This window comes from Heterodontus francisci, chromosome 3 (assembly GCF_036365525.1).
Source record: "Heterodontus francisci isolate sHetFra1 chromosome 3, sHetFra1.hap1, whole genome shotgun sequence".
Taxonomy (NCBI): domain Eukaryota; kingdom Metazoa; phylum Chordata; class Chondrichthyes; order Heterodontiformes; family Heterodontidae; genus Heterodontus; species Heterodontus francisci.
This window is the reverse complement of record NC_090373.1, coordinates 74,843,374-74,859,985: the sequence shown is the minus strand read 5'-3', so window position 1 is coordinate 74,859,985 and position 16,612 is coordinate 74,843,374. Positions and strand designations below refer to the sequence as shown.

The 16,612-nt window shown below is 41.8% G+C and overlaps 1 protein-coding gene across 1 annotated transcript; it reads left to right on the top strand.

Annotated features, from left to right (window-relative positions):
- The first annotated feature begins 3,761 nt into the window (after positions 1-3,761).
- gdf7 (growth differentiation factor 7) lies at positions 3,762-15,676 on the top strand. Its single transcript, XM_068017643.1, has 2 exons — positions 3,762-4,080; positions 14,775-15,676. Exons 1-2 carry the CDS (start codon positions 3,762-3,764, stop codon positions 15,674-15,676), a joined length of 1,221 nt encoding a protein of 406 aa, XP_067873744.1.
- Positions 15,677-16,612: the final 936 nt, after the last annotated feature.

Genomic DNA, 16,612 nt, shown 5'->3' with positions numbered 1-16,612 from the left:
TCTAATTAAATATTGGGAAGACTGAAGTCATTGTTTTTGGTGCCCACTCCAAACAACGTTCCCTAGCTACCGACTTCATCCCTCTCCCTGGCAACAATCTATTAAACCAGTCTGTTCGCAACCTTGGTGTCACATTTGAGACCAGATGAGCTTCCAACCTCATATTCATGCCAGCACTTAGACCAAGGGGGAGGCGGTGGCGTAGTGGTATTGTCGCTGGACTAGTAACCCAGAGACCCAGGGTATTGCTCTGGAAAGTGAAATTTGAATTCAAATTAAAAAGCTAGTCTAATGATGGCCATGAAACCATTGTCGATTGTTGTAAAAACCTGGTCTGGCCTACATGGGACTCCAGACCCACAGCAACTCTTACATTACATGCCCTCTGAAATGGCCTAGCAAGCCACTCAGTTCACCACCACCTTCTCAAGGGCAGTGATGCCCACATCCCATATATGAATTTTTAAAAAACTATTTCCACCTCTGTAGCATCACCCAACTTCACCCCTATCTCAGCCCATTTGCTGATGAAACCCTCTTTCATGCCTTTGTTACCTCTAAACTTGACTATTCTAATGCACTCTTAACTGATCTTCACATGTTTTCCTAATGGGAAAATACTGAGAAGTGTAGAGGAAGTGAGGGACCTTGCAGTGAATGTCCACAGATCCCCAAAGGTCAAGGTCCAGGACAGGTCAATAAAGTGGTTAAGAAGGCATATGGAATCCTTTTCTTTATTAGCCGATGTATAAAATATAAGAGCAGGGAGGTTATGTTGGAACTGATTGGTTAAGCCGCAACCTGAGTACTGTGTGCAGCTCTGGTCATCTCATTACAGAAAGGATGTAATTGCACTAGAGAGGGTACAGAGGAGATTTACAAGGATGTTGCCAGCACTGGAAAATGCAGCTATGATGAAAGATTGGATAGGCTGGGGTTGTTCTCCTTGGAACAGAGAAGACTGAGGGGAGATCTGATTGAAATGTACAACATTTTGAGGGGCCTGGATAGTGTGGAGGTGAAGGGTCGATTCACTTTAGCAGAGAGGTCAGTGATGAAGGGGCATAGATTTAAAGTGATTGGTAGAAAAATTAGAGTGGAGATGAGGAAAAACTTTCTCACCCAGAGGGTGGTGGCGGTCTGGAACTCACTGCCTGAAAGGGTAGTTGAGGCAGAAACCCTCAACTCACTTCAAGTGCTGTAATCTGCAAGGCTACGGACCAAATGCTGGAAGGTGGGATTAGAATAGGTGGATCGTTTTTTGGTCAGTACAGAGAACATGGGCCAAGTGGCCTCTTTCTGTGCCTTAAACTTTCTATGATTTTCTATTATTTCTATGATTCTACACTCCATAAACTTGCAGTCATCCAAAACTCTGCTTCCCACGTCTTAACTCATACTGATTCCTGTTCACCTATCTCCCCTGTCTTGGCTGACCTACATTGGCTCCCGGTCAAGCAACAACTTGATTTTAAAATTCTCATCCTTGTTTTCAAATCCCTCTATGGCCTCACCCCTCCCTATCTTTGTAATCCCCTCCAGCTCCACAACCCTCCAAGATATCTGTGCTCCTCTAATTCTAGCCTCTTTTGCATCCCTGATTTTAATTGCTCCACCATTGGTGGCTGTGTTTTCAGTTGCCTAGGCCCTAAGTTCTGGAATATCCTCCCTACACCTTTCTGCCTCTCCGCCCCACTTTCTTCCTTGAAGACCCTCATTAAAATCTACCTCTTTGACCAAGCTTTTGGTTGTCTGTCTTAATATCTCCTTTTATGGCTCGATGTCATACTTTGTTTAATAATGCTCCTATGAAACACCTTGCGACGTTTTTATTATATTAAAGGTCATAAATAAATAGAAGTTGTTGTTCTTAACTTTCCACCTTTTATCCTGGCATCATTTCAATGCACTTATACATTAGTACTTAAGGAGTTCAGGCTAGTGCTCTCCAGCGGCATTAATCCTACTTACTGCATTCTCGAATGACTCCTTTTGTGCTTATTGTGTTGTTTGTTTCTGAGGAATGTCGCTCTTGACCTGTCAGGTGCAATACTTTTGTGGTTCAGTTTGTTTCTCTGGAAGGAATAATATTTCCCAACCACTTTACAAACGCATATATTCACAGGAGTTGTCGAAAGAAACATGTGCTAAACCCCAAATAAGCACAGTTTCCATAGACCTCGTTACATTTTATTTTCCAAAATTATACCCAGCCGTCTTAAGTTTCCTCCATAATAAACATATAAATGGGGAATTAATAAGACGAAGGAGTTAAAGGCCTGACTAGCCCTGTTCCAAAACACTTCTTACCTGATTAGAATTGATCTGTATGTTCAAGTTTCTTACAGCAGTAACAACTGCAATGTATCGTTGGTTATATTCTGCATTGATGTAAAAACGTGCTATCCGAATGCAATACCGAGCTCGCTCTTTGCTATCTCTAATCTTTACATGAAAAACTTTTCCTTAAAAAATGTTCAGAACCTGCTGGTAAGTAAATGCTGAGTACTGTGCTGACAAGAGGGGGGCCGAGATGTCCTACAGAAACCAGGACCTCCTCCTCATTACTATTGCCAAATGAAACCCATTACTTATAGAACTGCAACTTCCGATACAGCAACCACTTGTCCTTCCGGGTTCTCACATTTCACAATGTTAAACATCTTTTTGAGGCTCGAAAATATTCTAAAATCACATTTCAGGAGATCTCCCCCACCCCTCTTGATAACCGTACTGATACTGTGGCCGCGATCTAACAGTGCCGTTGGGCGAAAGTGTTCCGTACAAGAAGTCTGCAGGAGAAACAGAAGGACCATTTTCACGGGTGAGGGATCGCATTGCACTTGTGGTCTGCCCAGTACTAGACCGCATATTTCCCCTGACCATACATATATATATATAAAAGATTAATGCCGAACACCAACGCAGTCATCTGATGCTGTAAGGAGACACCGAGTGTGTCTGAAGACACTGAGTTTATCACTCACGCCGTCAGGTTATTGCTGGGGTTCCAAGATCCTGAGATTTAAAACAATATTTGGGGGAATTATGATCCCCCCCCCCCCCCCCAACCCCCCCAACCCAAAGCAAATCGAAGTCATATATCTATCTACTTCGGCGGAAAAACTGAGAAATAAATACATCTGTGCTGTGACATAAAAAGCGGATTTGAAAGTCGCACATTGGTGCTTGAAGTGCAGGAACACAGCACCATCATCATTCGCCTCTGGCTGCTCGCATTGAGGGACACACGCCACAAGGCACCCGCAAACTAGTTGCTGCAAATGTTACGCAGCAGCTTCAGTCGTATATCAAAAACTAAAATTCTAGAATTTATTTGTTCAAAACCACCCATTGAGGACAAGCGGCGACATTTACAAAGGAGCCAAACGGAGATTATCTTTATTTTTGAGGTGCAGAACAATGATTGGAATTGCAGCCTTATTCAGAATTCATTTTGCGGAGTAATGCTAGCCCAGGAGTTATAGCTAGTGTCTTCTGAACTCAAATTGTTAAAAAGTTATATTTTAAGAAAAAAGTTTTGCTGGGATAAAGTTTGAGCCAATCAGAATCGCAGTGGGGGCGCCCTGCTCCGCGGATGGCTGTGCTTGCTGCAGTTTGAGCGGCTCTCTCTCTCTCTAATGTAACCAAGTCAGCCAACCGGGGCGAAGGTGAGTGTGCAAACTCCATCGAAAGCCATCTGAAGGCGCTCTCAGCCACCGGCTTAAACTCCTCCGATCTTGGACACAAGCTCTTGCAGAATGGATATACCGAAGGCTGCAGCCCTTGTCTGGTGTACCCTTTGTTGCTGTTGGGATTTTCTTTACGTTCTCGAAGCTGCTACACTGGGATCTCTGCACGATTCCTTTTCTCAGGATGGTCCTGGCTCCTCATCACCTCTGGACAGAAAGCACGATCGGACCTTCAAGCGCCATCGCACCGGCACGGTGGTGCCGCATGAGTACATGTTGTCACTTTACAGGACCCTGTCAGATAATGAAAGGAAAGGTTTGAACAGCAGTCTGGTCCGAGCCCGAACCCGTGCCAACACTGTCACCAGCTTCGTGGACCAAGGAAATGGTGGGTACTGAAGGGGCTTCCGTGAAATAGCCGAAAGCTCGCCGTTTAGCTGGGAATGCGCTTTTAACAGTAGCCTGTAAATGGCTCAGCGACACGAAATACAAGCATTTATTGTTTTCATCTCCCAGTAGTAATCTATCTCAATCCAATTCTACTCAATTCTCTTAAACAAATAATTAGAGGCACGGGTTAATGAGATATTTATATATTTAGATATAGGCGTACAGATACGAAGAGATACATTAACTCATTAACCTAATCTCAAACAGGCTGCATGCTAAGTCTACAACTGGGATATGTCTTGAGGAAGAGAAGTTGATCCAAAATTACTGTAAGAATTCTTAAAATGTACTCACCAGAAGCGTTTCTGCAGTTAAACTCACAGAGCGATTAACTGAACCAATCCTTTGTCGTAATAAATATTTGCTAAAACCTAACCTACTTGTTGCGCTTTGAAATTCAAGTTGCACGAGTGGTCTTGGGTGCCCTCATATTGCTCGTTCCTTCTGGATTAGTTTTATGGATATATGTTTGATGGCCTACCATTAATGTTCTAAACAGAGTCGAAATAATGACAGCATCTTGTCACGAAGCACGCCTAAAGGTCGAATAAAGCACCAGAGAGGCGAGGTTAATCGTGTACCTATTCTGGACAGTGCATTTCAGTTGTATAAATGATCATTTCTGTGTAGATGAGTGGTGGAGCGGGCGATCTCACAGTAAGCAATCAGATATGTTAAATGTGATCGATATATATATAATCTGCACAATGTGGGCGACACATTGAGGAGACACTAACATGCGGCTTAAGTGTAGATCACAATGTCCTTTGAAAGGCGGGTTCCTTGGAACATTTAATGATATTAAGATAAATATGACACATGTTTCCGGTTTAATATCCGAAATCACATAAAGCCCATGCAACCGCTCAAATCAGATTAGGTTACTGTTGAAAGTCTTTCAACCCCAATTTGCATAAAAGAATGTGTGGGTTGGGGCGGCAGCATTAACTTTGAGAAGGAAGTGGTCGTATATCCAATGAAGTCCATAACACCCTGGATTTAAGACAGGGGATAACGTTGAAATCTGGAGGATGACATCTTGTCAAGATTCTGTTAAAGGAACCTCTACTTGCCTTGTGTTAAATAAAAGCAGAAAATGCTGCAAATACATTACAGGCCCACCAGGAACTGAAAAAGGGCGGTTTACGTTTGGGGTATCGTTCATTCTGATGGTGTATTGTGTATCGCCAGCACTTGCAGTTTTATTGTCTATTTTTATATTGGCTCTGTCAGCCGGCTGGTTAAATGTTGCCAGGAATACAGCGCCTGCATTGCCGATTGAAATGAAGTTTAACTGGGTACCATCTGGGTTTTATTAATCTCTGCTGGGGCACCATTAGAACATGCAGCAATGAAATTGACTAATTTCAGACGGAAATACTGTTTTATTGTATCCCTCTGTGGAAGCGCGTTTCCACTTCTTAACGGCTAAATGATCGATCTATAAGAAAATTAAACCACTGTTTATGGCCAAGGTAGCGATCAAATTGACGTCCCCCACTGCAGCACCATCTTAAATCTTGTTCGGATTAATCTGCTCAATATCGCCAATAAAATGAAATAGGATACGATTGACACTTGGAGATTTTGGTGACAAGTTTGTGCACATCCCTTCCAAAGGATAAATTATATTTCATTTAGAAATATGGCCTTTCAAAAAAAAAGTGTGATGCTTGGATGTAGTTTGAAAGGCAGCCAAAATATATCTTTTTTTAACTGTTTCTTACCACAGTTACACGGCATAAAGAAACTGACTGACAGGGACGATGGATGTCATGATCATCCACGCCTTTGTCTTTGAGAGGAGAAAACATAACCATATTACTGTCGCTTTCTCCACGCGTAACTTCGCTTAGTGAAATATCGCATTTGAAGAACTAACAGCCTAGAAACTGTATCATCGCGCGAACTCTAATATTTTCGATGAGATACCCTAATGTTTCAATGCAGTAATACCTATGAGTGTGGCGATACAAGTAACTCGCAGTTAAATTAATTATTGGGAATAAAGTAGGAATGAGTCCCAGGTAAATTTAAGGCTGAACGCATAGATACTGCGGTTTAGTAAATTCTTTGTCGCTGCTGTTTGTCCTGAACCTAGCGGTGAGGTTGTTGAAACCGTCTAAGTCAGTCCAAGAAATCAAAAAGGAAAATGCGTGCGAAATGTATAAAAATGTACACGTGGTTTGTTGAGACAGGAAGCTCTCAATCAACTGTTAATTTGCATGTGAGTTTTGTGTTGATTAACGGCATTTGTCTTTAACACCAAGCTTGTTACAAGGCTTTCTAAACGGGACCAACCACATTTAACAGTGGGTGTTACCCAATGCCTAAACTTTAAGAAACTTCGCCAGGCAGAAATCTGTAAGTCGAGCACGACAATGTTAGAACATTTCTAAATGGCTTGAACCATGTCAAATAAAAGTATTATTCGCCTTGAGTTGCCTGGCGTTTTCAGTAGTTTGGCGACGAATGCAGCACCTTTACAATATCTGACAGTTCCGATGCGAATGGAAATAGTGGAAAATTTGCTTCCATTCGGAAGCATGGAAAGTTATGGTTTTTACATGCCTGGGTGTATATCGTATACGTTTTATAAAACTATTAAACAGGATTTTCAAACATTTGCTGCAGTCCCCCCACTAATTATTATTGCAATCTTAGCAGCCAAGGCGTCGAATATTAACTCGCGCCGGATTCCCACCAAGTTGCTCTTGTTATTTGTCCTTCCCATTCCATCACGTTTATTCCGGGGTTCTATGCAAATGTTTGTGTTTTATCCTGTCCACTCGATCTACTTCTTTATGAATTAGCCCAGATGCTAACATTCTTTCTTACTGAGCTCTTAACCATTGATAAGCGTTCAGCTTAGGCCTGCAATGAAAATATAATAAAAATTAAGAATAATATAGCGCCTTTCACCACCTCAGGACGTCCCAAAGCGCTTTACAGACTATTAAGTACTTATTTATAGTGCTGTTGCTGTTGTAAATATATGAATGAATCCAAACAGCGTGTTTATTGATAATCAGGTAGTTAATAAATCTAGCCTGAGTGACATTATGACATATTTGAAGAGTTAACAGCCGATAAACAATAAGCACACAGAGACTCTGAATTAAATGTTCTGGGCGAGATATCGCAATGTTTCATTGCAGTAATACCAGTGGTAGTACAAGCAGTGTTCCAGTACAGTTAGATTAGTTTCTGTTGTACTCGTAACAAGTGCCGAGAACCTATTTAGACAGCTTTCGTTACATTCTCGGAAGGTGATCCGCGTTTTTTAAAAGCAGCGAAGTATTTTTCTAAACAAACTGCATATCTGGAAATTGATAAATACAAACAGTACTCGTGCATGATGTCATTCCGGTCGGAAAAGTTAGCAGGCAGTGCTACGTTCAATAATTGCCTGTGACAGCGCACCTGAGAGACAAATGCAGGGCAAGCATGCCATCAGTACTAACTTGCCACTGATATAAAGACCGCGGCGCAAGCGCCTCCCATTCACAAACCATCTGTTAGTCACGTCAGCTGCAAAGCATATTTTTATGGCTTGAGAAAATGGACAGGGCAGTTACTCGCTTTCACGCTAATTCTAAAAGGCCTGTACGGGTGCATTGCAAGTGGCTGCATTTATCCACACAAACATGGAGAGTTCATTTACGATATTTTTTTTTTAACGTGGCGCTTTTTTAATGTTTGATGACCTCGCCGATAAACAGCATCCACATAAAGGTCAATTTGTGCATTCATATTTCAATCATATGCTGGCACCCGACAATAATCTAAGTTTTAAAAACTGTACAATGCATCTGTTATGTGTAATGTTCATATCAGATTACTAGTGACATCAAATTATCGTTTTGGCATTCTACATAGTTTAAAACCGCAGAGAGAGGGAAAAAGAAGTGGAGTAAATGGGACTTATTATTCCACATAAAAAGCGTGTGAGTGCAGCATTTAGTCACAGTTTAAAACATGGGTCTCCACCATATTAAGAGCAACCTCACTTTACATGGTTACTCGGGGGAGGGCCGGCGGGCGCATTGGACGGCCATATGATTGACTATGGAGTTGTTCGTGAAAGTAACCCGAGCTACTTCACACACAGGGACGCTACAATCGCATCTTCATCAATACAAACTTGAAGGCTTGGTTTCGATGCTCCTGATACGGATCCATAACATGTCGTTGTTTGTATCAGTACTCAGATTGCAGCTGCAGCAGGGGATAAGGAGGAAACATCGCCATCCTGCAGCTAGTTTCCATGACATTGCGCGCATATATTTGGTACCTGCTGCGGAGCTGCTTTAACAATCCAGTTATCATTTTGATCCGGATTAAAGCAACAGAGTTGTCCACGTTTGGACTGTTAAATAGCTACAAGAATTAAATTGGACAATGTTTTTAAAACAAAATAGGCATTAACTAAAGATCCAGAACACTCTTCAATCCAGCACCATGCCACTCCATTACACGAATTGGCGAAATAATTTAAGCTTATTTCAGCTTAATTCCCTAGTCAAGCATTACGGAAATGAATTTACGAGAGAAAAATATCAAGGTGACCCTAGCAGAGACGGAATTGCATTTAAATGACAAACTATGATATGAGAAATCGATACTACTGGGGACCTGACCTGGTCATTGATTTGTTTAAACGCGGTTTTGCTCTCTCCATAATTTATTGTTCACAGTTCACACAAAAGCCGATTGACCGATATCAGCGGGCAAAGGTGCGCAGATAACCTTATCTGGTTTGTATCTAAGTAAATTATCAGAAATAAATGTGTTTCAAATGCGGTTCACCAGAAGGCAACGTGCAATTAGCATTTCAGCATTGTGTTTAGATGCCAGGAATGTTGCATTCATCAGCACTGCTTCAGTCTCTTTGCATCGGGAATGACGCATTCACCCAGTGCGCGCCCTGGAATGAAACTAAAGATTTTCCCTTAGAACTGCCATGCAGTTCAGTGAGGGAGTGTGGAAATCAGGGCTTTTATCTCAGATTCAAAAATGTCAGTCTTCTCTGTGAATCAGTCAAGACAGTCTCTCAACGACATTTTCCCTAGAACACCAAAGAAGCAACTTAGCGCCAGGACGAGATTTGTATCGCCTAGTTACTTGCTGATGAATACACAGCTACACACCAATCATTCCTGGCTCCTCGCATTCGTGACCTAGCTGAGTGCTACAGCCAGTTTAGCGTGCGAAAATAAAACGCAAACACAAAGGTTTTTGGATGCTAAACTACCCGCAGGAACATCGGAAATAAAGTCGCGACCGGCCTCCCAAAATATGCTGAAACTCCGAAGATGCTATCCCACACCAGGTGCAGTATAACTTCAATAAAAGAGCAATGAAAAATCTTAAGTGCTGGAAAGCTGAAATTAAAAAAATATAATAATGGAAGTTCCCAGCAGATCATTCAGCGTCTGAAAAGGGAAAATCTAGGTGATGGTTATTATCTCGCTGCAGACACTGACGGACCGGGTGTGTTTTCCTGGCATTTTTTGTTTTTATTGCAGTATAATGTCTGTCCCAGTGCAAACTTTGACTTCAAAAGATAAGATAGCTCACTGGAGCGCATGGGAATGTTAGAAACATACATCTCAATGTTTTTAATGCTGCAAGACTTTGAAAGCAGACCCTCCTTTCCGCATTCTTTGTTGGAAGAAAGTGTATGTTTCTTCCCGCATTCTTTCCCCGTTAGACGAAAACGGATGTTCCAGCAATTGGGAAAACGCACTTCTTCCTACACTCTCTAATGTTAGAGGAAAGGGACACTTATGTTTGCATTTGCTAATCTGAAAATAAAGTGGCTATTCTGGCCCACAGTCTTTAATATTGGAAGCTGGTCGCTGCTGCGCTTCCAATCCTAACATTTAAAAAAAAATCTAGGCCATTAGTGGAGCGGAGGACTGTGCATGTGTTTAAGTTCATTTGTCGCCTGACCGCAGTGCTATCATTGATACACCTATGGCAGTATAACTCTGGTCTGCTTTGCTGCGTGTGGTCCGAGGCTGAGACCCAATCAATAACATAATTGCATAATTGGAATTTATTATAATACTGAAGTCCCACTGTGCTGAGATCCACAACTGAACATTTAGTGAGAAGAGATAAAATATGTATCACGGCCTCAGAAACATCCGTTGTCAACTGCAGATGAATTTCCATTCTCAACAGAAACTCCAGAGCAATGTGACCATGTCTAACCTCAGCTGTTATCAGCTTGTAAGATCACAACAGAGAACAGATTGACAGCTACTCGCGGTGATGCAGGTCAAACCAAATCTTCTGGGGTTTGGACGGTGGTAAACAGAAGAATCGGTCTGTGCACTGGAGCGGAAAAATAACTTGAATAAGTGATTGGCCTTTCCTCACTTGCCTTTGGCAACAACATTTCTTTTCCCGAACCCCTTTGAATCCATTGGAATATACAGTAGTTACCAAAAACAAAGGAATGCTCGCATGGTGATGTTCTGGGGCCGACCTTATCATTGCTGTTCCAGTGCATTACCCCAGTTTCCTGAGTTCTAAGACAAGAATGCACCGATTGTTGTTTCACTTGCATGTGCATCAGGTTTCTGTGTGCATCACATTTTTACTATGTTTGGAAATATTACAAATTTGCAGACCACAAGGCTGTTCAGCCCTGAGAGTAAAAACATACTGAAAAATTGAAGACAGAGACTAGTCGGTAAGATGTAATATAATTATATAAAACGACAATTAATTACTTTGGAAGTTAATAGAAATAATGATAAAACAAATCCTTCTTGTCCAGTAACAGCCCATATTGAATGGTGTATGAATGAATGGCTTCCGGATGAATTTCTTTTCAAGCAATGCAATGTCTAACATAATGACTGGGCGGTTTAATGACACCGAACCTTCCTGTTAAGAAAAATAGATCTTAATCCCAGCATGAATTTTAGAATATATTTTTCTTTGCTTGTGTGTACCTCATTTTTGCCATCATTTAGAAAATATTATTTAAAGAAACGCTCGTTAATGGCTCGGCGAGTAGTTGAATAATAATAAAAAGGATACCAGCGTCTATCCCCAGTTTATGTTGAATTAGCTGATCTTTTATGGGGTTAAACAAACAACCTTACAATTGACTTCAGCACTCTTGTGTTAGGGGTTCCACTCCCTATCAGTCCAGTGACCCATGCTAGGAGTTGTGCGTGTATGAAAATTGGGCAACGATAGGATAGGGCAGCTTTGTGATGCCCCCAGTCACCCAATACTCTGTCCAAACTCACGGTTATGGGTCATAAATCAATAAAAGCCACTTGTGTGAGGTAGTGATGAGTGACCCAAGATGTAGTAAAATGTCTTCAGAAGAAGAGGGGAAGGTAGATAATTCGCAAGAAAACTAAAAAAAACAAGAAAAATAATTGTATTCACTAATGTACTCTACTAATACGGGGCACTAGACTACTGTAGTAATGAAACGTTTAATGCAGAGTGTACAGGTGTACAACTATGGGCACTCATGATGTCTGTTGGCAACGTTTTGGTGCATTTATCATTCTGGGCAGATGATGCCACTTTTTAAATATTCCTTATTGGGATGTGGCTGATGCAGGCAAGGCTATCGCCCATACCTAGTTGTTTTGAAAAGATGGTGATGGAGCTTCTGTTTGAACCTCTACAGTTCTTGTGCTGATGGGGCCCCCAAAGGATGTTAGGTAGGGAATTTCAGGATATTAACCTTTTGATGAAGAAGGAATAGCAAAATATGTCTACGCCATGGTAGCGTGTGACTTAAAGGGGGAGCTTGGAGGTAATGGTGTTCCATTATTACTGCTCTTGTCCTGCTCAATGGCAGAGATGGCAGATGAGAAAGCTGCTGTCAAAGTATCGTTGGTGAATTATTGTTGTACATCCTGTCGACCTCACATACTGCAGCCATAGTGCACTGATGATGGAGAAGGTGAATATTGTGTTCAATGGCAAGCGTGCCAACCAAGCCAGTTGCTCTGTCCTGAATGGTTTCAAGCTTCTTGACTGTTGTTTGGCAGCACACAACCAGGCATGTGATGACTATGCTATAAAACTCCTGACTCCTGCCCTGTTCTTATAGCCATGGTGTTGATATGATTGGTCCATTAAGGATTTGGTTAAGGGTGACTCCAAAGATATTTATGGTGGAGAATTCAGCAATGGTGATGCTACTAAAGGCCAGGACAGGTACTCTCCATCTCCCCAGCTCAGCTCTTGTGACAGCTATTGTCCTGTCCATCTGTTAAAATTTAAATGTTAAAGAGTACTGGTTGTAGTGTTTGCATTTTTTGAACATTTAAATTAACTCATGGTAGGTTTACAAAGCAGATTTGACATCTCGTACATGATCCCTATGGTCGGATCAGGCCTGATTGTAGTGTTGTATGAAGGAAACTGTTTTGGAGCATAACTACATTATTTTGTTGTTGTTGTTTTGCCACAATGTGAATAAAATGAATAAGGATCTAAAGGTACATTTTCACAGAGATGTTAAGTCTTACAAACAGGTGACAAGAGTAGAAACTGCACCAATCTACTGCTTCAATGAAAGGCCATAATTCTTCTTTAGTTTAGTGATTTGGCAGTATCTCTAACTAAAATGTATAGTAAAATATCCCAAATAAATATACAGCAAATAGATCACAAAGGAAATGGAAGCTGACAAATATCTATAGAAGTAGAGACAATGGATAGGATACAAATTGAGAGGGGGAAGCTACTAAAAAGGCTTAGGTTAGATAAGTCAGCTAGTCCAGATGGCTTGCATTCCAGGTTGCTAAAGGAAGTGGGGATGGAGACAGCAGAAGGGCTTGCCATAATTTTCCAATCTTCCCTGAATACTGGGGTGGTGCCAGAGGATTGGAGAGTGGCAAATGTGACACCCTTATTCAAGAAAGGGTGTAAGGACAGTCCTGGAAACTACAGGCCCACTAGTTTAACATCAGTGGTGGGTAAGGTTTTAGAAATAATAATCAGGGAAAATATCTGTTAGAGAGGTTTGAGTTAATTAAAGATAGCTAGCATGGATTTATAAAAGGCAAGACTAATCTAATTGAATTTTTTGATGAAGTAACAGAGAAGGTTGTTGGAAGGAATGAGGTGGACGTCGTTTATATGGATTTTAAGAAATATTTGATAAGATACCACATAATAGGCTGATTAACAAAATTGAGGCTCATGGAATAGGAGGGTCAGTGTCCAATTGGTTAAAAGAAACAAGTTTACGTACAGAAAACAGTGAGTTGTAGTAAATGGTTGCTTTTCAGACTGGAGGATGGTAGACAGTGGTGTTCCCTAAGGGTTAGTGATGGGACCACTGCTTTATTTGCTGTATATAAATGACTTGAATCTTGGAATAGAGAGTAGAATCTCAAAATTTGTTGACAACGCCAAACTTGGAGGTGCGGCAAACAGTGAGGATGATATGAACCACCTGCAATGAGACATAGATAGGCCAGCAGAATGGGCAGAGAGGTAGCAGATGGAATTTAATACTAACAATTGTGACATAATGCATTTTGGCAGAAGGAATAGGAGGAATAGGCAATATAGACTTAATGGCCCAGTTCTAAAGAGTGTGCAGGAACAGAGGGACCTGGGGTGCATGTGAATAGATCTTTGAAGGTTGCAGGACATTTTGAGTGAGTGGTTAGTAAAATATATGGGACCTTGGGCTTCATAAATAGAGGCATTGAGTACAAAAGCAGGAAAGTTATGCTGAACCTTTATGAAGCTTTAGTTAGGCCCCAACTGGAGCATTGCATCCAGTTCTGGTCACTGCACTTCAGGAAGGATGTGAGGGTCTTTGACAGGGTGCAGAGATTTACAAGAATGGTTCCAGGAATGGGGGATTTTCGTTATAAGGTTAAGTTGGAAAAGCTGGGGTTTATTCTCCATAGAACAAAGGAGATTGAGGGAAGATTTAACAGAGGTGTACAAGATTATGACAGGCTTAGATAGTTAGACAAGGAAATGCTGTTCCCATTAACAAATGGTACAAGGACTAGGGGACACAGATTGAAAGTTTTGGGGAAAAGATGTAGGGGAATATGAGGAAGCACTTTTTTTACACAGCGGGTGGTAATGACCTGGAACTCGCTGCCCAAAAGAATGGCGGAAGTGGAGACAATCAATGACATCAAGAGGAAAAGAGGAAGTTGGATGTCCACCTGAGGGAAATAGACTTGCAGGGCTAGAGGGATCGAGCTGGTGATTGGGACTGATAGCCGGCATGGAATGGACTCGATGGGCCGAATGGCCTTCTTCTGTACCGTAAATGACTCTGAGAGCAGAATCTGAAAAGACAAGTTAACAGTGCGGAGCAGACCCCAAATAAAAATAAAAGTTATTAAAAAGCGACCAATTAGATGTGCCCCATAATACAAAATATTTCCCAGAACAATAAATAGCGACCTTTTTTTCAATCAAAGTTTGCACAACAGGCGTGGAGAACTTTCTTTAACTTGCACGTTCATAATATCTTTTCCCCCATCTACTTTATCTTATTTCAGTGTTGGTTTTATTTTCTGTGTGTTTGCTGTGTGTATTTTCTTTCCTTCACCTTTCTCCCATTGCTTCAATCACCACCTCTGCTGAGTTGTATCTCTTTTTTTTCAGACGGAGCCTCCCTTGAGAAGAAACAGAGATATCTGTTTGATATCTCCAACCTGCCAAACACCGAAGAGCTAGTGGGAGCCGAGTTGAGGATTTTCAGAAAATTCCCAGAAAACCTGCAAGCAGCGCTGTCCCGGGGAGGTAGCATCTATGCGATTTTACTGTATTCCTGCCAAGAGCTGGGAACTCACCCACCTAAAAAACTCGATTCGCGGACAGTTGACATCCTGGACGCTGATTCATCCAAGTGGCAAGTGTTCGACGTGTGGGAATTACTAAAAAGCCACATCACTGCAAGCTTACTGTGTTTAGATGTGGAAATTATTTCCGATTACTCCCAGGAGGTTTTAGATCCCAGACTTTTGGGATTTAATCGCTCTGATCTCCAGCCTCAGGAAAAAGCCCTTCTGGTGGCGTTCAGCAACACGAGGAAAAGGGAAAACCTCTTCCGGGAGATCAGAGATAAGATCAAATCACTGGGTGGATCGGATTCACTACAAGCCAGCAATGAACCCAGTGTCAAGCGCCGTAGGAAAAGGAGAACTGCATTTTCAAGTAGACCGAGCAGGGGAAGCGGGAAAAAAGCCAGATCGAGATGTAGCAGAAAACCTCTTCATGTTAACTTCAAGGAGCTGGGCTGGGACGACTGGATCATTGCGCCTTTAGATTACGAGGCGTACCATTGTGAAGGGATCTGTGATTTCCCACTCAGATCCCACCTTGAACCCACTAACCATGCCATCATACAAACGTTGATGAACTCCATGGACCCTGAGTCCACGCCGCCCAGCTGTTGTGTCCCATCCAAACTCAGTCCCATTAGCATTTTGTACATTGACTCGGGCAACAATGTGGTTTATAAACAGTACGAAGACATGGTGGTGGAATCGTGTGGATGCAGGTAGCGCCCTGCCATTGGTCGACGAGAGGCCAGTGGTTCCCCATTCTGATTTTACGTGAAGCTAGGTACTTCCGCGGGTTGATAAATGCTAAGGCGCCAAATTGCCCTCAAGTGCATCTCACCGAAGTCCCGCCGAGAGGCAGGCTCACTTTTGGTCAAAGGAATGGCGACTTTCTGAGTTTGAGGGACCCTGCACCAAATCAGCGACAGACACAACAAGCTTATGTCTCAACATTTTGTGAATTGAATTACGAGCCACACACAAACGCATACATATGTTTAGTTTGAAATTAGGCGGAGGACTGACCCCAATGTGCCAGTTGATGCTCACAGATTTTTTAAAAAGCACTCCAGGGACGGGTGCTGACAGGTTGGGAATTCAATTAAATGTAAAATGCACTCGATAAGTCATGTAGCGTGATTTAGCGCCCACATTCAGTCATTATTTGCAATCTGATCACTGAATTGCCCGAGCGGGGGCATCCTTACAGAGGCCAGTCTGGTTTTGATCATTATTAACATGTGCTAACAAACGTGAGTCAGCTGCAAGCGGAAGGCCTAGACTGCAATCATTGAGAAGGAAACCCAGCTCTATCCTTGCGAAGATCACACATTTAATATCACAAATTAACCCTTCGAGGACTGAAATTCAAACTTGTTTCGATATTAGATGCCCACCCCCCGTGACTATTAAAATAGCACAGAAGTTCACAGAACATTACCATTCTACTGAAAGGAAACCATATCCAGTGATTTATTTTCGGTTTTGATTAGATAAAAAAGATACTCCATTACATTTCTATGTCCGTTAAACCATTCTGTACATTGTGCAAGTCTGATTAGGACTTTCAATGTCAATTGCACAGTAAACTGGTAAGAGTGCTAAATTCGAACTGTTTGAAACATCTTTGAAAGGGTTTTATTTGAACCAAGTGTTTAT